The sequence below is a fragment of the Bos taurus genome, chromosome 8, assembly GCF_002263795.3.
Source record: "Bos taurus isolate L1 Dominette 01449 registration number 42190680 breed Hereford chromosome 8, ARS-UCD2.0, whole genome shotgun sequence".
In the NCBI taxonomy this organism is placed as follows: Eukaryota; Metazoa; Chordata; class Mammalia; order Artiodactyla; family Bovidae; genus Bos; species Bos taurus.
The window spans coordinates 82,960,329-82,982,592 of NC_037335.1; the positions used below are offsets into that span (position 1 = coordinate 82,960,329).

Here is a 22,264-nt window from a genome sequence, read left to right on the forward strand (position 1 = left end):
CTCTCCCCACACGTTTGCAATTAATTCCTCACATTTCTCAATCATGCCTTCTGTTTCCTCTTGGGATACTGGCTGATAAGGAGATTTTATTCTTCATCATAAAAAAGAGATTTCACACAACCAGCCTGCCTCATAGATAGAGCAAGATAATCAATGTGACAAATTAGCTTGGGTCCAGTCACAGGCTTCCCTGATAGCTCAGTTGGTAAAGAATCCACCTGTAATGCAGGAGACCCCAGTTCGATTCCAGGGTCAGGAAGATATGCTGGAGAAGGGTTAGGTTACCCACTCTAGTATTCTTGAGCTTCCCTCTTGGCTTAGCTGGTAAAGAATCCGCCTGCAATGTGGGAGACGTGGGTTCGATCCCTGGGTTGGGAAGATCCCTTGGAGAAGGGAACAGCTACCCACTCCAGCACATAATCTTTGTTCACACCACAAATGCAAATGACAGTCTCAGAAGAGATAGATGCCGCCAAGCACTGCCAGTACTTGGAGCATGATGATGTCTAAGGGGGGCACCCTTCCCTTCATTAACACCAGACAATACCAGCTCACCAGCTGGCATGCTCCTCCCTCAACTCCCTCAAGACTTGAATGAGTAATTCCCCAACATGCCACCCTATATATGTTGACAGTTGAAACCCTCAGTCCAGCACCCCAAGAACTGGAGACCTGTAAAAACCTCATTTCTGTAGATATCAACTCCTGCACTAGAACAATGGTTTTTTAAACTACTTTTATTTAGCAATGTATCATTTTTTGTTTTTATTTTTATAAACACAGTCTTACATGGAACTCCAAATAAAATTGAAATAGATAAATCTGGGGCAGCATTAGTTGAAACAAGGGGTTCCCAGCAACTGTCCTGAAGTAGCCATTGCCCCACCTATTCTCCTAGACAGTTTCCTGGGTCTCTAAGGAAGCCAGCTTGAGAACCAGTGACTACTCAAGAACTACTACAATCTTGATAATGTTTAGGGAATTCAGACAGTCTATCATATAGCTATAAAAGTAGATTACTAGGTATAATTGTTTTTAATATTCAAAGAATCAGAAGCTTTCTTCTCACATTATATAATCCCATATAGAAATTTTCCAGTATGACATACAGACACTCTTACCTTCTCTATTAAAACCTTATTGCACAACACATGTTTTTACATCACAGCTCTCCCAAAGATCTCCAGACTTGAGTAAAATTGCAAAAAAAAAGTTGAGTTTTATGTGCTGTATCTGTGACATGGGCCCTCCAGTTTCAGGGAGGTTAAAGGTAGTGGTCTGTTTCTGAGTCCTCTGTGGCCAATGCAGAATCTGGTGAAGAAAGCAATGCTGGATGGCACACAAGTTCACCAGCACTATCTGATGTTGGCATTCTTCTTGAGGTAGTCCACGTAACGAGTCAGGAGCATCTTCTGAAACACACTGCTGTAGAAGGCCCACGATGGGATCAGGCTCAGAATGACAGCCTTAAATAGACAAAAACATAAGTGTCTGGGAGAGAAGAGGAGCAAGGAGGATGCAATATAACATCTCAGTTTATATTCATCATCTTTAAAAATACATATCTGATGAATGAGGTTAAGTACCAAACCTTGTAAGTAGTCATTAAAGTTTCAATGTCTTGTGACACTTTCTTGGCAAATGAGGTTTTCTCAGGAACCAAAGTGGTCACTTGTCAGATCAGTTGTGGTATATTTCTAAATTAAGAGAACTCTGTCCATAGTAACACCCTCCCTATCTTCCTTCTCTTGGTGAGCACCTTTCTCTTGGCCCTTGATCTCCCAGTATCTTTATATTTATTCTACCAAGGTTCTACTAAAATGAGATTCCAGGAAAGAATCAGAAATGCTTTCCATCACCTGACACAATGCTGAGGCACACTGGTGTACCTGAACGCATGAAAGAGTTAATGAACAGGAGATTGGCCAAGACGGTGGAGTAGGAAGATGCTGAGCCCCTCTCCTCTCACAGGCACACCACAATTACAGCTATTTACAGAACAACGATTAATGACAGAGACCTGAAATCTAGCAGAAAAAATCTCCTACAACTAAAGACAGAAAGAGGAAACCACAAAGAGATGAGTAAAAGTGGTGGAATGTGGTATAGTCAAGGCCCTTTCCCTTGGGTAGGAGACCCACAAATAGGAAGATAATTACAAGTGCCGAGGTTTTTCCTAAGGAGTAGGTGTCTGAGCCCCACACTGGGCTCCCTAGCCCAAGGGTCCTTTGTCAGGAAGAGGAGGCCACAGAATGTTTAGTTTTGAAGGTCAGCAGGCTTACTTTCAGTAAAGCCAGAGGGTGTTAGGGAATAGAGACTCCACTTTTAAAGTGCTGTGTGCTTAATCGCTCAGTCATGTCTGACTCTTTGTGACCCCACGGACTATAACCTGCCAGGCTCCTCTATCCATGGGGATTCTCCAGGCAAGAATACTGGAATGGGTTGCCATGCTTTTTTCCAGGGGATCGTCCCAATCCAGGGATTGAACCCAGGTCTCCCACATTGCAGGCAGATTCTTTACTGACTGAGCCACCAGGAAACCCCCACTTTTAAAGGGTGCACACCAAATCTTACACACTCTGGGAACCAGGGCAGAAGCAGTAATTTGAAAAGAGCCTGGGTCAGACCCACTTGTTGATCTTGGAGAACCTCCCAAAAAAGGCAGGAGACAAGTAGAGATCACTCTGGAGATATAGACCCTTGGGCAGCCACTTGGAGAGCTCATTCTACCACTGATGCTGGTAAGCACCATTTTGGAATCCTCCGACTAGCTTTTTAGTGTCAGAACGTGGCCCCACTCACCAGCCTCTCAGCACCAATACTGAGACTACTCAGGCCAAGCAACTAGCCAGTCAGGGACACAGTTTCACCCACAAGTAGGCTGGCTGTCTTAGGACACCTTCTTGAACACCTAGCTTCCCCAGGATCCAGCCCCAACCTCCAGTGTATTGGCACTGGCCCCAAGACCCTCAGGGCCCCATGGTCAGCTGTCAGGCCCAAACCTGCCCATTAGCAGGCCAATACCAACTCCAGGACTCCCAGGGCCTGCAGCCAGAGACCCTGGGACTCAGTTCCACTCACTAGTGGGCTGTCACTAGCTCCAGGACACTCTGGGTCCTAGTCTTGAATACCAGCAGGCAAACACCAGTTCCAAGACCCACAGGCCCTTTAGCCAGAGAAGCCAAGACCTGGTTCTGCCCACCAATGGGCTGTCACTAGCCCCTGAACCCAGTCTCACCTACCAGCAGATGGACACTATTTCCAAGAATGCAACATTCCCACACCCTAACATGTCAAGACCCAGTCCACCCACCAGTAGGCTAACATCAGTAGCCTCCTGAAACACCTTGGGACTCATAGCTGCCCTGGAATCAGACCCAGCTTACAGCTTTGGAACACCACAGACTCAGCAGCCAGCCATGTGAAGAACCAGCCCCACCCACTAGTAGACCTACACTAGATCCAGGATGCCAAGCCCTGCAACCAGTCACCCTGAAGTCTGACTGCACACACCAGTGAGCCAGCGTTAGCCCTGGGACCCCGCTGGAGTTCCCACCTGGCTCCTAACAACCCAGACCCACCCGCCAGCAGCCTCTGCAAAAGACAGAACTGGAAGCCAGCCAAGCTTATCAGACCACCCACAGTAATCAGCCCACCAGAACAGACGAGCTCGCACAGTCCACATGGGGGCACTCCTAGAATATACAGCTCTGTTGAGCAGAGGAGACCGTACTTCTAGGATATACAGAACCTTTCCTACAAAAGGCCACTTCTTCAAGATAGGGAAATTTAACCAACCCACCAGATACATAGAAATGAAAACAGTAAATTAGGCAAAATAAGGCAACAGAGGAATATGTTCCAAATGAAGGAACCAGATAAAACACCAGAAAAAAAGAATTAAGTAAAGTGGAGTTGAGCAATCTATCTGATAAAGTTCAAGGTAACGATCAGAAAGATGCTCAAAGAATTCAGGAGCAGAATGGCCAAAGATGAACAGAGTGAGAAGTTAAAAAAAAATTTTTTTTTAAAGAGAAAACATAAAGAGAAGATATTTGAAGATATAACAGCTAAAAACGTCCCTAATCTGGGAAAGGAAACAGATATCCAGGTCCAGACAGCACAAGAATCCCAACCATGATCAACACAAAGAGGACCACATCAAGACACATAGTATTAAAAACAGTAAAAATTAAAGACAAAGAGAGAATATTAAAAGCAGAAAAAGAAGAGCAACAAGTTACATAGAGGGGAATTGCCAAATGGCTATCAGCTAGCTTTTCATCAGAAACTGCAGGCCAGAGGAGAGTGGCGTGTGTATTGAAAAGGATGAAAGTGAAAAGCCTACAATGAAAAATGCTCTACCTGGCAAGATTTTCATTAAGATTTGAAGGTGAGAACAAGGGTTTTACAAACAAGCAAAAGCTTGAAGAGTTCAGTGCCATGAAATCAGCTTTACAAGAAATATTAAAGGAACTTGTTCCCTAGGCAGAAAAGAAAAGACCACAAGTAGAAATACAAAAAGTACTAAATAAAAAATCTCATCAGTATAGCCAAAGATTCAGTAAAGGTAGTAAATTAACCACATATAAAGCTAGGAGGAAAGTTAAAAGAAAAAAGTAATAGTAAAAGCATCTATATCCACAATAAGTAGTCAAGGTATAAACAAAACAAACAGATACAAATTATAATGTCAAAAAAGTAAATATGGAGGGGCAGGGGGTAAAAATGCAGAGTTGTTAAACTGTGTTTAAACTTGAGCAATCATTAACTTAAAACAATCATGTTTTAAGTCACCCAGTTGTGTCCAGCTCTTTGTGACACGATGGACTGCTGCACACCAAGCCTTGATAGCTATATATAAACCTCACGGTAACCACAAACCAAAAACCTATAATAGATATATATGCACACACAAAAGAAAAAGGAACCTAAATATAACATTAACAACTGTCACCAAATTAAAGGAAAGCAAGGAAAAAACTTTGAAAGGAACTACAAAAACAACCCAATTCAAATGGCAGAACATACATATCAATAATTACTTTAAATGTAAATGAATTAAATGCTACAATCAAAAGACACAGAGTGGTGGAGTGGATATAAAAACAAGACCAGTATATATGCTGCCTACAAGAGGCTCACTCCGTATCTAAAGACACACACAGGGAATGCTCTGGTGGTCCAGTTGTGAGGACTTAGCACTTTTACTGCCATGATCCCAGGTTTGATCCCTGGTCAGAGAACTAAGGTCCCACAAGCTGTGGCACTGTGACCAAATTAAGTAATTAATTTGGACACATACAGATTGAAAATGAGGGGATGGAAAAAGGTATTCCATGCAAATGGAAATAAAAAGAGTCAGGTTACAGTACGTATATCAGAAAAATACACTTTAAAACAAAGACTGTGTAATAAGAGAAAAAGTAGGAATTATTTAATAATTAAGGGATCAGTTCAAGAGGATATAACTATTGTAAATAGATGTGCAACCTACATAAGAGCACACAAACACATAAAGCAAATACTAAAGGGGGACACTGACAGTAGCACAGTAAAAGTGGGGGGACTTAAATGACTCACTTGTCCATCAGCGGACAGGCCACCCAGACAGAAAATCAATAAAGAAACACAGGCCTTAAATTACACGTTAGGACAGATGAACTTAATACATATATATATATAGAACATTCCTTCCCAAAGCAGCAAAACACACATTCTTTTCAAGTGCACATGGAACATTCTTCACAATAGATTATATGATAGGCCACAAAAGAAGTCTCAGGAAATTTAAGAAGATTGAAGTCATATCAAGCATATTTTCCAACCATAACACTATGAGACTAGAAATCAAACAACAACAACAATGAAAAAAAAACTGAAAAAAACACAAACATGTGGGCCATTGCTTAGCAGCATAAACGATATGCCACTAAACAGCTAGTGCATCACTGAAGAAATTAAAAACTGTCTGGAGACAAATGAAAGCAAAAATAATGATGTAAAACCCATGGGACACAACAAAAGCAGTTCTAAGAGGGAAGTTTATAATGATACAAGCCTATCTCAGGAAACATGAAGAATCTCAGATAAACTATCTAACCATACACCTAAAGGAACTAAAAAAAGAAAACATCCCAAACCCAAAATTAGTATAAGTAAAGAAATAATAAAGATCGAATCAGAAATAAATGAAATAGAGACTAAAACACAATAGAAAAATCAATGAAACTAATACCTGCTTCTTTCAAAAGATAAAATTGATAAACTTTTAGCCAGACTCATCAAGAAAAGAAGAAAGAGAATCCAAATCAGTAAAATCAGAAATGGAGTTACAACCAACATCTCAGAAATAAAAAGGATCATAAAATATTACTATGAACAATTACATGCCTATAAAATGGACAGCCAAGAAGCATTGGACAAATCACTAGAAATGTACAATTTTTCAAGATTAAACCAAGAAGAAACAGAAAATATGAACAGACCAATTACCAATAATGAAGCTGAATCAGTAATTAAAAAGACTCCCAATATCTCCCAAGGCAATAAAAATAAAAGCAAAAATAAACAAATGGAACCTAATCAAATTTATAAGCTTTCGCACAGCAGATGAAACTATAAGCAAAATGACAACCTATGAACTGGCAAAAAATATTTGCAGACAATGCAACCAATAAGGGCTTAATTTCCAAAATACACAAACTGCTCCTATAACTCAGAAAACTCCAAACAACCCAACTGAAAAATGGGCAGAAGACATAAGTAGACATTTCTCCAAAGAAGACATTGTTGCTGTTCAGTCACTAAGTCATGCCTGACTCTTTGTGGCCACATGAACTGCAGCATTCCAGGCTTCCCTGTCTTTCACTATCTTCCTAAGTTTGCTCAGATTCATGTCCATTGAGTCAGTGATGCTATCCAACCATCTCATCCTCTGCCACTCACTTCTCCTTTTGCCTTCAACCTTTTCCAGAATCAGAGTCTTTTCCAATGAGTCAGCTCTTTGCATCAGGTGGCCAAAGTATTGGAGCTTCAGCTTCAGCATCAGTTCTTCCAGTGAATATTCAAGGTTCAGATGGCCAATGGGTACATGAAAAGATGCTCAACATCTTATTTATTACAGAAATGCAAATCAAAACTATAATGCATTATCACCTCACATGAGTCAGAATGGCCATCATTAGAAAGTCTACAAATAATAAATGCTGGAGATGGTCTGGAGAAAAGGAAACCCTCCTACACTACTGATAGGAATGTAAATTAGAGCAGCCACTATAGAAAACAGTATGGATGGTCTTTAAAAAACTAAAAATAGAGTTGCCATATGATCCAGCAATTCCACTCATGGGCATCTGGACAAACTTGAATTTGAAAAAATATATGCACCCTAATGTTCATACCATCACTATTTATAATAACTAAGACATGGAAGCCACCTAAATATTCACTAGCAGATGAATGAATAAGGAGGATGTATATATATATACATCTATGAATGAAATGATTTCATTTGAAGCAACATGGATGGACCTAGAGATTATAATAAGTGAAGTAAGTCAGACAAAGATAAATATTATATGATATCACTTACATGTGGAATCTTAAAAAACAATAAACAAATGGACTTATTAAAAAATAAAAATAGACTCACAGATATAGAAAACAAATTTATAGCTACCAAAATGGATAGCAGGGGGGAGGGAGGTAAATTAGGAGTTTGGGATTAGCAGATACAAACTACTATATATAAAGTAGATAAATAACAATATCCTATATCTCGTGATAAACCATAATAGAAAAGACTGAAAAAGAATATATATATGTAAATGTGTATATATATATATATATACATATACATACATATATATGTATGTATATGTATATATATATATATATATAAACTCATTCTATGATACCAAACCAGACAAAGATATCACACACCAAAAAGGAAAATTACAGGCTAATACAACTGATGAATATAGATACAAAAAGTCTCAACAAAATGTTAGTAAATTCAACAATAATTAGAAAGATTATACACCATAATCAAGTGAGATTTATGTCAGGGATGCTAGGGTTGTTCAATATTCCCAAATCAATCAATGTGATACACCATATTAACAAATTCAAGAATAAAAATCATATAATTATCTCAATAGATGTAGAAAAGGCTTTTGACAAAATCTAACATCCATTTATGATCAAAACTCTCAACAAAGTGGGTATGGAGGGAATTTCCTCAACATAAAAAAGACCAAATATGGCAAGCCCACCACTAACATACTAAATGAGAAAAAGCATTCCTTCTAGGGTCAGAACATTCTCATCACGCTTATTCAACGTATTAGTGGAAGTCCTAGCAAAGCAATCAGACAAGAGGAATCCAAGTTGAAAAGGGCAAAGTAAAACTATCAGTTTGTAGATGACATACACTATACATAGCAAATTTTAAAGAGACCCAAGAAAACCATTAGAACTCATCAATGAATTCAGTAAAGTTTCAGGATACAAAATTAACACACAGAAACTTGCTCTGTTTCTATACAATAGCAACAAACTATCAGAAAGATAAATTAGGAAAACAATCTCATTTACCATTACATAAAAAAAAAAAAAAAGACCTTTTACCTAAGGAGTTAAAAGACTTGTACTCAGAAAACTATAGGTCACTGATGAAAGAAACTGAAGATGACACAAAGGTGGAAAGATACAACAAGTTCATGAATTGGAAGAATTAATATCGTTAAAATGACCACACTACCCAAGGTAATCTACAGATTTAATTCAATCCCTATAAAAATGCCAATGACATTTTTTCAAGGAAGTAGAACAAATAATTCTAAAATTTTCATAGAAACACAAAAGATGCAAAGGAATAGGCCAAACAACTTCGAAAAAGAACAAAGTTATGTATCATGCTACCTAATTTCAAGCTATACTATACAAACTATACTACTGTAATCAAAACAGTATGGTACTGTCACAAAAACAGACAGATCAGTGGAACAGAATAGAGAACTGAGAATTGAACTGACATTTACATGGGCAATAAATCTATAACAAAGGAGACAATAATATACAAGAGTAGAAAGACACCCTTTTCAATAAAAGGGATTGGGAAAACTGGACAGCTACATGCAAAAGAATCATACTGGACTATTTTCTCCCATCATGCACAAAATTAAATTCAATGTGGATTAAAGACTTAAATATAAGACCTGAAACTATAAAATTTCTAGGAGAAAATATAGGCAATATGCTCTTTGACATCAGTCTTAATAATATCTTTGCATATATCTCCTCAGGTAAGGAAACAAAAACAAAAAGAAACAAAAGAAACTATATCAAACTAAAAAGCTTTTGCACAGCTAAGGAAACTATCAACAAAACAAAAAGGTCACCTACCAAATGGGAGAAAACATTTGCAAAAGATTTGTCCAAAGTACACAAAGATCACATAAAACTCAGCATCAAAAAAAACAACCAACTTGTGTGAGGGAGATTCAAGAGGGAGGGGACATATGTACACCTATGGTTAATTCATGTTGATGTATGACAGAAATCAAACCAATATTGTAAACCAATCAACTAAAAATAGATAAATATTATTTTTTTAAAATGGACAGAAGCTAGAACATGGAAGCAACCTAAACATTCACCAACAGAGGAATGGATAAAGAAGATGTGGTGCATATGTACAATGGGGTGTTACTTGGCCATAAAAAAGAATGAAATAATGCCATTTGCAGTGATATGGATGGAACTAGAGATGATGATACTGAGTGAAGTTAGAGAAAGATAAATACTATATAATATCACTTGTATGTGGACTCCAAAGAAATAGTACAGATGAACCTATTTACAAAAGAGAAGTTGAGTCACAGGTGATGTAGAAAACAAATTTGTGGTTACCAGCGGGGAAAGGAGGGGCAGGGGGTAAGGATAAATTGGGAGATTGAGATTGACATGTATAGAATATATGACTAATAAGAACCTACTGAGTAGCACGGGGAATTCTATTCAATACTCTGTAATGACCTACATGGGAAAGAATCTAAAAAAGAGTGGATCTATGTATGTATAGCTGACTGACTTTGTTGTACAGAAGAAACTAACACAATGTTGCAAATCAACTATACTCCAATTTAAAATTAATTAAAAAAGAAAAAATGGGCAGAGGATTTGAATAGACATTTTCCCAAAGAAGACATATAGATATCCAGCAAGCACATGAAAAGATGCTCAACATCGCCAATTATCAGAGAAATGCAAATCAAAATCACAATAAGATACAACTTCACACCTGTCCGAATGACTATTGTCAAAAAGACAACAAATAACAAGTACTGACGAGGATATGAGAAAAGGGAACCCTCAGATATTATAGAAAACAGTATGAAGAGTTCTTAAAATATTAACAATAGACTACTGGAGAAGGCAATGGCAACCCACTCCAGTACTCTTGCCTGGAAGATCCCATGGACAGAGGAGCCTGGTGGGCTGCAGTCCATAGGGTCGCTAAGAGTCGGACACGACTGAGAGACTTCATTTTCACTTTTCACATTCATGCATTGGAGAAGGAAATGACAACCCACTCCAGTGTTCTTGCCTGGAGAATCCCAGGGACAGCGGAGCCTGGTGGGCTGCCGTCTATGGGGTAGCACAGAGTTGAACATGACTGAAGCGACTTAGCAGCAGCAGCAGCAGAACATCCAGCCACTTCATTCTTGGATATTTATCTGAAGAAAATGAAAACACTAATTTGAAAAATATATGCACCTTTATGTTCATTGCAGTATCATTTATAGTAGCCAAAATATGGTAGCAACCTAAGTGCCCATTAGTAGATGTATGGATAAAGAAGATGTGATATATATATACAATATATATGATGCAATAATTTATATATTAATAATTAATGTGTGTAATAATTTATATATTATACATAATTTACTCAGCCATAAAAGTAATAAAATTTTACCATTTGTGGCAACATAGGTGCACCTAAAGGGCATTATGCTAAGTAAAACAAGGCAGATAGGAAGACAAATACTCTATGATTTCTTTCATATGTGGAATCTAAAAAATCAAATGAATATACAAACATAACAAAACAGAAACAGACCCAAAGAACAAACACGTGGTTTCCAGAAGGGAGGTTGGTGGGAGGAGAGAAATAGATGAGGGAGATTAAGAGGCACAGACTTATAGTTGCAAAACAAATGTGTCACAGGCACGAAACGGACAGTGTGGGAAACACGGTCAATAATTATATAATATCTTTCTGTAGTGAGAGACTTACGGGGATAACTTTAAAATTTATAGAAGTATCTAATCACTATGTTGTGTAACAAGAACTAACATAAAATTGTAAGTCAATTATTCTCCAAAAACAAACACACAGAAAAAGAGATCAGATTTGCAGTTACCAGCGATGAGGATATGCTATGTGAATGAAGGTAGTCGAAAGGTACATACTTCCACTTAAAAGATAAGAAAGTACCAGGGATATAATGTACAACATGATAAATGTTGTATTATATACATGAAAGTTGTTAAGAGAGTAAATCCTAAGAGTTCTCATTAAACAAAAAATTTATTTAATTTTGTATCTGTATGAGATAATGAATGGTCACTAAACTTATTGTGCTAAAGTTTTCATGTAAGTCAAATCATTATGATGTACACTGTAAATCTATAGAATGCTGTTATGTCAATTAAATCCCAATAAAACTGGAAGAAAAAAAATCATTTACAGAGTTAATGACTTACAGTCATGCTGCTAAGTCACTTCATCGTGTCCGACTCTGTGTGAACCCACAGACGGCAGCCCACAGGCTCCTCTGTCCCCCGGATTCTCCAGACAAGAATACTTGAGAGGGTTGCCATTTCCTTCTCCAATGCATGCATGCACGCTAAGTCGCTTCAGTCGTGTCTAACTCTAAGGGACCCTATGGACAGCAGCCCACCAGGCTCCTCCGTCCACAGGATTCTCTAGATAAGAATACTGGAGTGGGTTGCCATTTCCTTCTCCAGAATCAGTCATGCTGCTGCTGCTGCTAAGTCGCTTCAGTCGTGTCCGACTCTGTGCGACCCCAGAGACGGCAGCCCACCAGGCTCCCCGGTCCACGGGATTTTCCAGGCAAGAGTACTGGAGTGGGGTGCCATTGCCTTCTCCACGAATCAGGCATAGCAAGGCGTAAGTTATTATCATGGAGTATTTACTTTGAAAAAGGGGGGAAGCCGCAAGTTGAGGCACAGATGCCTATTTACATACATATGAGGCAAGAGGCGCGGGCGTTGGAAGGTTCTTGACCTCAAATTACATTTGTGTCCTATAAGACAGGTCTAGGTAAAAGCAATTATTTCATCCACAGTGTCATCCTGTTAATCCAACATTCCTCAATCGATCTACAAAACATCCCAGAAACCATTTTTAGTTTCCTGCTTTGGGATACCTCAGAGGAGTGCAAAAATCACAAGGCTCAAGCTGCCTGAAGAAATCACGATACTCCCCACAAGGTTCAAGTTTTCCTCTAGTTGAACTTCTGTTGTTGAACCAATTGCCTTCTTCCACTGGCCAATTCTATGAATCAACACAACTTCTTCAAAAAACTTCATTTTTATCCCAGCCAGAACTTTTTAATTTCACAACAAAACCATTAACTTGGTTTTTTTAATTAATTAATTTATTTTTAATCAGAGGATAACTGATTTACAATATTGTGTTGGTTTCTGTCATACATGAATCATCCATAGATTAACATCATTAGCCTTGTCTTGAACTAAATGTTCTGGATTACTGAAGTCAGCCATAGATAAAATAAGTGGAAATCTCAGCCTCCAAGAAAACGTTCTAAAAAGCCCCCTCTCCCATCCCCATCTTTATCTACCTTCTCCCAACCTGGAGGCACCATGTAGAAGGGACAGGAAATGTTTGGCATCAGGCAAAAGTGGGCTTAAAACCTTGCTTTACCATTACAAGCCAGGTGCTCTTAGGCCATTGGATCCATCTGAGCTTCATTTGATCTGATCCAGCTCTGAGCTTCGGTTTCCTCAGCTGTAAAAGGGGAGCCAATGTCCTGTCTCACAAGATGTTTAGGAGAATTAAATGAGGTAACTATGAAGCCCCAAGTTCCACATGGATTCTTAGGCAGAGGCTCCAGTCCCACCTCACTTGTTGCCCCAAAACTCCTTGGGGGTACACAGCATCCTGTGTTGACCTCACCTCTCTGAAGTGGAAGACTTGCTTGTCTGCTGGTTGATTTTATTTGATTACCCATAACTTTAGATTCAGTGATCTTTCTACGCCCTGGCATATTCAAAATTGGTTTTAAGGGTTTTAATGATTTACGTGTTTTCCTTGTTTTCTCTTTTGCTTCACCAAGCACAGACTTTTTTCTTGTTTTTGGCATCTGTTTGCCAGTAGAGATCAGAATTTGTTACATAAGAAATCAAAGAGAAATTTTTTTTTAAATTCAACTTTTGACATCTAGAATTGTATCACAGTATGTAGCAAGTATGTAGCAAGCCACGCCATTGTCTCAAGAAAATATTTTCTAAACGCTATCCTGGATGACTGCAAGTACAGAGTTCTGCTAAGGGATGGAGAGGATGTCTTACCCACTGAAAGTGAAAGTGAAGTCGCTCAGTCGTGTCCGACTCTTTGAGACCCCATGGACTGTAGCCTATCAGGCTCCTCCGTCCATGGGATTTTCCAGGCAAAAGTGCTGGAGTGGATTGCCATTTCCTTCTCCAGGGGATCTTCCTGACCCAGGAATCGAACCCAGGTCTCCTGCACTGCAGGCAGACGCTTTACCATCTGAGCCCCCAGGGAAGCCCACCGGAGCTTGCTGAAGCCCACTGAAGTCTTACCCACTGGAGCTAGCTAAATCCCTCTGAGATGGACAGGATGTGACAGTGGGAAAGCATGCAAAAAGCCCTGGAGATGATGGGAAGGAGAAGAGAGAAAGCGCGAGACATAGCCAGATGTGTGTTCTCTGATATGTTTGCCCTCTGGGCTTATGCTGGAGGGCTAGGGGCCTGGGGTGAATGATAGAGAAGTGTGATAAATAAGTAAGGGTGGCCAAGGAGGGTTTATTGTCTCCACTCTTCCTGGAGTGCAGCCACAGAATATTATCTCAGCTTAGCAAGGCAGGTGCTGAGATTTGATTTTCCAGCACCTCTCAGTTCACATTGATGCTGATGCACAGCTGGCCTCTGGTGGGATGAAGGAGGTAGCAGAGATTCAGGGATCTGCAGCCATCACTAGCTAGCCCAAAGGACAGAAAGAGTCACCCCCTCACGCCCACAGACATAAACCAGCAAGGTGAGCGATCATCAGGTAGATGAGGGGACACCGGCCACATACACTTAAGGACCAGTAGGAGCTCATAAGTACTCTTTCCCAGTGTCATCTTAGAGAGGCAGGAAGAAGGGACACTCCAGCAAGACTTTTCTCTAAATAATGGGCAGCATATTTCCTAAATGCACAGTTTAGATTATCAGATCAAACTAAGTTAAAATTCATTAGACATTCCACTAATTTGTTTTCATGTCATGCAGAAAGCAGTGGTCTGAAGAAAAACGAGATCAGCAATTGGCAATAAAGATCTTATATTCTTTCTGGTTGTCTACTTTGCAATATGAGTTCGAACAGTGATTCCACACATTGTTGACATTCTACAGTAAAAGTAGCAAGTAATCAGCTAAGACATTCAATACCTCTTGCCACAGCCTCAGTACTGAGGCCCAGGAGATAGCCTAATGCTTTGGAAGGATTCAGTGCACTGCCCTATGAATCCCTCTAGCATCAGAGAGAGAAAGAAAGAGATAATTCCCACAGCAGGAGGAGAAGGGAACGACAGAAGATGACGTGCTTGGATGGCATCACCGACTTGATGGACATGAGTCTGAGCAAGTTCCAGGAGTTGGTGATGGACAGGGAGGCCTGGTGTGCTGAAGTCCATGGGGTCGCAGAGTCAGACACGACTGAGCAACTGAACTGAACTGAATTCCCACAGCAGAAAAGCATATGAGATAGAGGAGAAAGTCAATATACGAAGGAAAAGTAAATACCTGGCTAAAATTCTTTGGTGATGCTGGAAACAGAACTATCCTGTCTGTTTGTTTTCAGTATTAGTATGCAACTCCTCTACCTTTGTTTCATGTTTGTTTGTTTGTTTTTACTAAAAACAGCCCAGGGATGGCCAGAACTCCTCATGCCACATACTTCAGACTTTATTTCCACATTTGATGGAGTCCATAGCGTACAGGAACCGTCTTGTACTTGCTCACGAGAGCCAATTGTGAGCTTCCTCCTGAGTTCATGTGCAGTGACAACACAGTGGTAGCTTCACATCAATCATGGTAATCAATCAGTAAATGCTACACAATGGCAGTCCACTCCAGCACTCTTGCCTGGAAAATCCCATGGAAGGAGGAGCCTGATAGGCTACAGTCCACGGGGTCGCAAAGAGTCGGACACGACTGAGCAACTTCACTTTCACTTTCTTTCACTTTCAAGGTATTTTGTTTTTTGTTTTTGTTTTTTCCTGGAAAGTTAAACATTTACTGGCACAGAAGGCCAAAAACATAGACAGCCCCTACAGGGAAGAAGCACCTTGAGTTTTGGTCTGACCTCCGCAAAGCTCTGGGAATCACTTTACTTTCTGAGGGGAGAGGTGAGGCACCCAAGGATGAGATAAGCCAACTTCGGAGTCATCTACAGCTGGACATCCAGCCCTCCAGCTTCTCCTTGCCCTGGCTAAATATGCCTTTTCATGGGCTGGATTACCCTCAGCAGCATACCTCTGGCACCACCACCCTTGTGTGACAGAGAACTACTGAAAGCTCCGACAGCAAGGAAAAGCTGACTAATCCCTGCTGGGGCCACACGCATGCCTGTCCTCCCTTGCTTCAAGAAAGGAGAAGTTATCAATTACCAAGATTTCATGGGTGAGGCAGCCACAGGTTTCGTCTCCAATCGTGACATAATTCAGTGATTCTTTAACAAACTCATCCGCAGTCTTGGTTATCATGTTGGTACTTAGATACTTGGTCATTGGAGTTGAAATGGCATATGGGGTCAATACCTACAACGGGAAATGAAAACCATGACACAGGAGCAATCTGCCCAGCCCTGAGAAATTAACACCCATGTTACCATCCCTTCGTGTTCGAACTCTATTCTTCCCTTAAAAAGTCTCAGGACAATATATGATCATAGAATAGTTAAAGGTGTGGAACCAGCACAGAGCTGGGATCAGAAAGGTTGATTTCTGGCTTAATTTAGCAACCAACTCCGGATGAGGCCTTAGTCACACTACATCAGGTGGTTCAAGTAGACACAATGTGAGTGAGAACATGAACTCTTAGAACCCAGTTCCCCCACTTGGAAAGTGAAAATGCAGGACATCCAGTTATATTTGAAGTTCAGACAAACAATGGAAAAATGTTTAATTATATATCAAGTTGATGGGATATACTTATTCTCAAAATATTATCTGTTACCTGAAATTCAAATTTAACTGGATGTTCTATGTTTCATCTGGCAGAGATATCACAGAAGTTTATTTCTAACACACGTTACCAAAGTTGGAGCCCTTTCAAGTACTTTAGATTCCCACTTTCACACTTTAGTTAGGAGCCAGGAACGGCACATACCTCATAATCTTTCCTATTCTGGTAGGAAAAAAAAAAACCCAGCAGCACACTGGATTCTGAAAACCCCACCATGCTTCCACCAGTGGTCTCACCACATGTGGCCTGGCGTGAGGTTTCATGATGGGGTTTCTTACTTTATTCCCTGACATAGAGACCTTGGCATCTTTAGGGAAAAAAATCCATGTTGTTTTCTTTTTCTTCACATTACTTTTGAAATTTTTGTCACATCACTTTTTTTTTAATCACACTTGAAATTACATTGTTTCACAGTTGAATCCAGTGTGTGTCAGTCAGTTCAATTCAATTTGTTCTCAAGGAAATTGACACAGTTATTCATTTGTATAATACTTTTCTTCCAAAGATCTCTAAGTGTAAGTGGCTCTGGTAATCATTAGCACTGCTCACCAAGTATTTCTAGTTCTTCTTTCTTCCAAACACATGATAGACTTGCACTTCCTGGGTCCCTATAGTTGGGTGGGACCATGTAATCAGATCTAACCAATGAGAATGAGTAAAAGTGACAGGTGACCTATCTGACCCAGAGCCCTTAATTATCAAAGGAAGTTCTCTTGAACTTGTTCTGTTTTTTCTTTGACATGCCAACTGACAGTATTCAAGATGGAGGCTGCTCCATCAGCCAGGCACCCAGTCACTACAATGAATTAATCCCCTCTGACAGTTCACAGTGAATATGTAGCATGAATGAGAAATATATCTTTGTGGTTTTAAATTAATGAAATTTTAGGAATTGGTTTTTACTGCAGCAAAATTAGCTTACGCAGAGTAACACTGTTGCAAAAGGAATCTGTCCTCAGCTAGGAGCTGCAGAATGGATAGAAGGGAAAAATCTTTGATAAGTAAGACTTCAGTTCAGCAAGGCTGAGAATGGGATTGTACTCACTATAACTGGAAAGATGCTTTTATTTACACAGTTCCTACTATTAACTCACACCTGCCTATTGAATAAGCTTCATCCTATAACTTGTTAATTCATAGGAATGTCCACCTGAGTGTTTTAATTGAAAATTGGTATGTATAGCACTAATTTTAAAAATAAAACTATGAGTGTGACTTTTTCATATATAATGGTGGTGGTTTAGTTGCTAAGTGGTGTCCTTGTGACCCCATGGACTGTAGCCTGCCAGGCTCTTCTATTCATGGGATTCTCCAGGCAAGAATATGGAGTGGGTTGCCATTTCCTTCTCCAGAGGATCTTCCCGACCCAGGAGTTGAACTCAGGTCTCCTGGATCGCAGGCAGATTCTTTACTGACTGAACTGCATGGGAAGCCCTATTCATATATAATAGCATGTCATCAAACTTCTCCACAAACAATTAACACAAAAAACCTCTCTAAACTGTTTATTCCAAGTTCCAGAAACCACTTGAGAGTTAACTGTGTTGCCAAAGAAAGCACATGGCATATTGTTCAGGCTAAAGACCGCAGTGATGATACAATTTTCTGTTTACAGTTCAAACAAGGTCAACTCCATGACTCAAGAGGAAGCAGAGCACCTCTTCCCCTACTGCTCAAGAACCAGACTGTGGAATCTCTGTAGCCCATCACAGATGAACAGCAACCAAACACAGCATTCTCTCCCCTCTTCCAACATAGACCAAGTACCCGGTTTTCTGTTGCTTGTTCCCCACACATAGTTCCTCCCACATGAGCCTATCTTCTGGATCTAGGTCAGAGAGTAAAGGATGGTTAGACAAGATCCTAATTTCTGTCCTGATGGCAGCATCAGGCAGCAAGCATTTCTGAGCACCCACTCACCCCACCCCATTTCCTTCTCCGGCACTCAGGGCACGGATGAGGGCAGCAACAGGCAGAATGATGGTGGCCCCACTGCCACCTCAAGGATCACAGGAACCCACGTGGTGTCATACAGACCCTCTCTCCCAGTCACACATGCTCAGCCCATTCTGCCAGAAGGAGTGGCCCTGGCTCCATGGGGTCCAGAGTCCCCATTCCCAAGGACACAGAACTATTGACCTCACCTGGATGATGATTCCCTTGTCCTTATATTCTGCTTGCAGTGCCTTGGAAAATGTGCACACAAAAGCCTGGAACAAAAAGAAGAAACACCTAAGGACTTGATTCTCTCTTGGAGCCAACTTGCTCAGATTTCAAAGGACACCAAGAGAGCTTGCCTTGATGGGAGTTAGTTAGAACTTCATTTCCTGGTCTGGGAAGAGCTTCCTCAAAGCAGAAATATACATTTTGTAATAAATACCTACTTAGGGCTGCCACATGTGTAGATGCCATACCCAGGGAGGTCTCTGGGATGGAAAGAAACTATCAATACAATGTTACTTGCTGGCAGGAAAAGTGCACCGGCTCCCAGGCAAGGAAGTGAAAGGGGGCTGGAATTCTAAGGTGGCTGCAGAGCCTGGCTGTGCTACCCCAAGGCTTCATCAGCCCAAGGGCACATCTTTTTCAAATTTGCACCCAGATACTGGTGGACTAGCTCCCTGTACCTAGAAGAGTGCCTCTAGGCAAATCTGCCTATCAGCTTGCCAGATGATCTGAAGGAAAGAGCTAAATGGGAAAACCAAAGGAAGGAGAAGGAGACTTGGGCTACATCTGTCACTCACCTTGGAAGCTGAATACATGGAGTACAGAGGCCAGGGAAAGAGGGCCACCCCAGAAGATATGTTCAAGATGAGACCTTTCTGCCTAATAGGCAATGAAACAAAGTTTCAGTTACTTTGATACTTGATTACACCTTGAGAAGGGAGAAAACAAAGGGACTCATGTGAACACTAGGAAACTTCCATCCTCTCTAGGTTTCTGTGTGTGTGCTAAGCATTTTGCTTCCAAGAACTGAGTCCAACTTCACCTCCATCATGAACAATACTACCATACAATGATGTCAGTTGGTAGCCAGTTGACCTCAAGGGCTGGTGACAGGAAACAGGGGCTCAGCTCCAGCAAAGATCCCCCATGAAAATGCAGAGAACTCAGCTCAGACAAGACTCAAGGGGGAAGGGAGGCCTCTCTCTCAAGTGTGACCACATGAGCTCAAAGTCCCTTCTGACTCATAAAAATGACCCACAACAGGAAAGATGTCATATGTAGAATCCTTCCCTGGGTGGAATTTGACAGTCCATCATCAGCTTACACAGGCACTTCTACACAAGTCTCTGAGGTTCTTACCCTTTGGAAGTTCAGTATCTTTAACCCTTCCCTAATAGATGGATTCAATCCAGAAAAACCAAGAAGCTTCACATTTGAATACCAGGGCCAAGCCCCTTCTTTCTCTAGGGAAGATAAAACTATCAACCATTTGCTTTAATGAATACCACCTGAGCAAAACCAGTTCCCAAATGGGTATTGTACTGCTGCTGCTGCTGCTAAGTCACTTCAGTCGTGTTCGACTCTGTGTGACCCCATAGACGTCAGCTCACCAGGCTCGCCCGTCCCTGGGATTCTCCAGGCAAGAACACTGGAGTGGGTTGCCATTTCCTTCTCCAATGCATGAAAGTGAAAAGTGAAAGTGAAGTCGCTCAGTCGTGTCTGACTCTTAGCAACCCCATGGACTGCAGCCTACCAGGCTCCTCCGTCCGTGGGATTTTCTAGGCAAGAGTACTGGAGTGGGGTGCCCTTGCCTTCTCCAGGGCATTGTACTAGGGTGATTTAAAATGTGGAATAAATAGAGACACTGATGGGATAGTGATTTTTACCCCTAAGTTGGAGTATTCATTCTGACAAGAGTTGAAATACATAATAACAAAGAAATGGTCTCAGCCCAACTTCTGAAGTTTCTTTTAAGCTCATTGTGAGTTAGTTTTTTTTAATACAAGGTCTGCTGGAATTGCTGTTTTCTTCCTCCCTCCAGTATATGCTACATTTGACCTTCATATATGCTTATCTGTTGGCAAAGCTGGCCTGGTCCAGAATGTTAGGCTTTCAACCACAATCTCCATGAACTTTCACCGCAGTTTTATCATTTGTTAAAGCAGCAGCAGATGAACCTTGTCCCCCTGATCCCCAGCTCAGCTGACTGCCAGGCCAGGCAGCACAGGCTGCTCCAAGCCTTTTCAAGGAAAGAACTTACCTTGATTCCATGTGTTTCAGAATCAGCTGTGTCATCTATAAGAGAAGACCAAAGCCCTGACATTAAAGAAACAAAGTAGCAATGGGCAGTGGGAATTTGGGAAATAGGTGCTGGAAGAAACTGGAGAAAGAACTTCAGCTTCTCAAATGGCCTTGAAAATCTGCTGACACTCATTGGAGGTAATTTTGGCAACATTAGAGTCTGCTGGAACCTACCCAAGGCATCTTAAACAAATGGCAAACAGTTCAGAGGCCTCTAGTTTCTTCTTCCTAAAACTGAAGTCTTTGTGGAAAACGGAGTGAAAAGCTATGGAACTGACATATGGCTATGGGACCAACAATGAGGCTCCCAGACTCCCTTCATTCTGGCAGAGAGCTAAAAGTAGGTTGGCCATTATAAAACCCCACAGGAGTTAGAATTAGGGAACCGTCAGGAAACCTAACAAGTGTCCATCTCACATACAAGGTACGAGATAAAGAAGGACATCTCTTCAATTCAACAGCAGCCTTGTTAGCCTGCATGCGGTCTATGAAATAGCTCCCTAGATACATGTCTGCTGGTCTGCTGGAGTTACAACAGGATTGAAAAATCCCTTCCCCAGTCCAATTTACTGCCCCCGGGAGAGGTCCTCCCTGTCAGTTCTGGAGCAACACCCTTGCCTTGATTCTCCCAACTTCATTAAGGTGGAGCACTGTTGGACAGCATTTCTCAAAGTCTCCCAAAAGCCTGATTGGGTGAATGATCCCAATTAGACAGACAACACCGGACTTTGTGGGTCCCTGTCTCAAACATTCCAGTATTTAGTCTCTTATCCTACCTTCCCTTTGCCCTCAAACTCATTCTCCAATTTTGCCCTTGATAGAGAACTCTAGTGTTTCCAGATGGTTCCTTTGGAATAACTAAATGATACTAGTCAACATTCAGAAAACTAAGATCATGGATCTGGTCTCATCACTCCATGGCAGATAGATGGTGAAACAATGGAAACAGTGACAGACTTTATCTTTCTGGGCTCCAAAATCACTGCAAATGGTGACTGCAGCCATGAAATTAAAAGATGCTTGCTCCTTGGAAGAAAAGTTATAACCAACCTAGACAGCATTATTAAAAAGCAGAGATATTACTTTGCCAACAAATGTCCATCTAGTCAAAGCTATGGTTTTTCCAGTTGTCATGTATGGATGTGAGAGTTGGATTATAAAGAAAGCTGAGCACCGAAGAATTGATGCTTTTGAACTGTGGTGTTGGAGAAGACTCTTGAGAGTCCCTTGGACTGCAAGGAGACCCAACCAGTCCATCTTTACAGAAATCAGTCCTGAATATTCATTGGAAGGACTGATGCTGAAGCTGAAACTCCAATATTTTGGCCACCTGATGCAAAGAACTGACTCATTGGAAAAGACCCTGATTCTGGGAAAGATTGAAGGCAGGAGGAGAAGGGGACAACAGAGGATGAGATGGGTGGATGGCATCACCAACTCGATGGACATGAGTTTGAGCAAGCTCTAGAAGTTGGTGATGGACAGGGAGGCCTGG

At 40.9% G+C, this 22,264-nt stretch overlaps 1 protein-coding gene across 3 annotated transcripts in view; it reads right to left on the reverse strand.

The window, feature by feature from the left end:
- Positions 1 to 719: 719 nt before the first annotated feature.
- HSD17B3 (hydroxysteroid 17-beta dehydrogenase 3) overlaps positions 720 to 22,264 on the reverse strand; it is a 67,646-nt gene continuing 46,101 nt past the window's right edge. Inside the window, 5 exon segments of one of the 3 annotated variants that reach the window (NM_001076439.2) lie at positions 720 to 1,466; positions 15,948 to 16,097; positions 18,669 to 18,734; positions 19,266 to 19,347; positions 20,729 to 20,763. In NM_001076439.2, coding sequence (NP_001069907.1) covers positions 1,356 to 1,466; positions 15,948 to 16,097; positions 18,669 to 18,734; positions 19,266 to 19,347; positions 20,729 to 20,763 — 444 coding nt within the window. In that variant the 3' untranslated portion in view covers positions 720 to 1,355. 3 annotated transcript variants of the gene reach the window in all.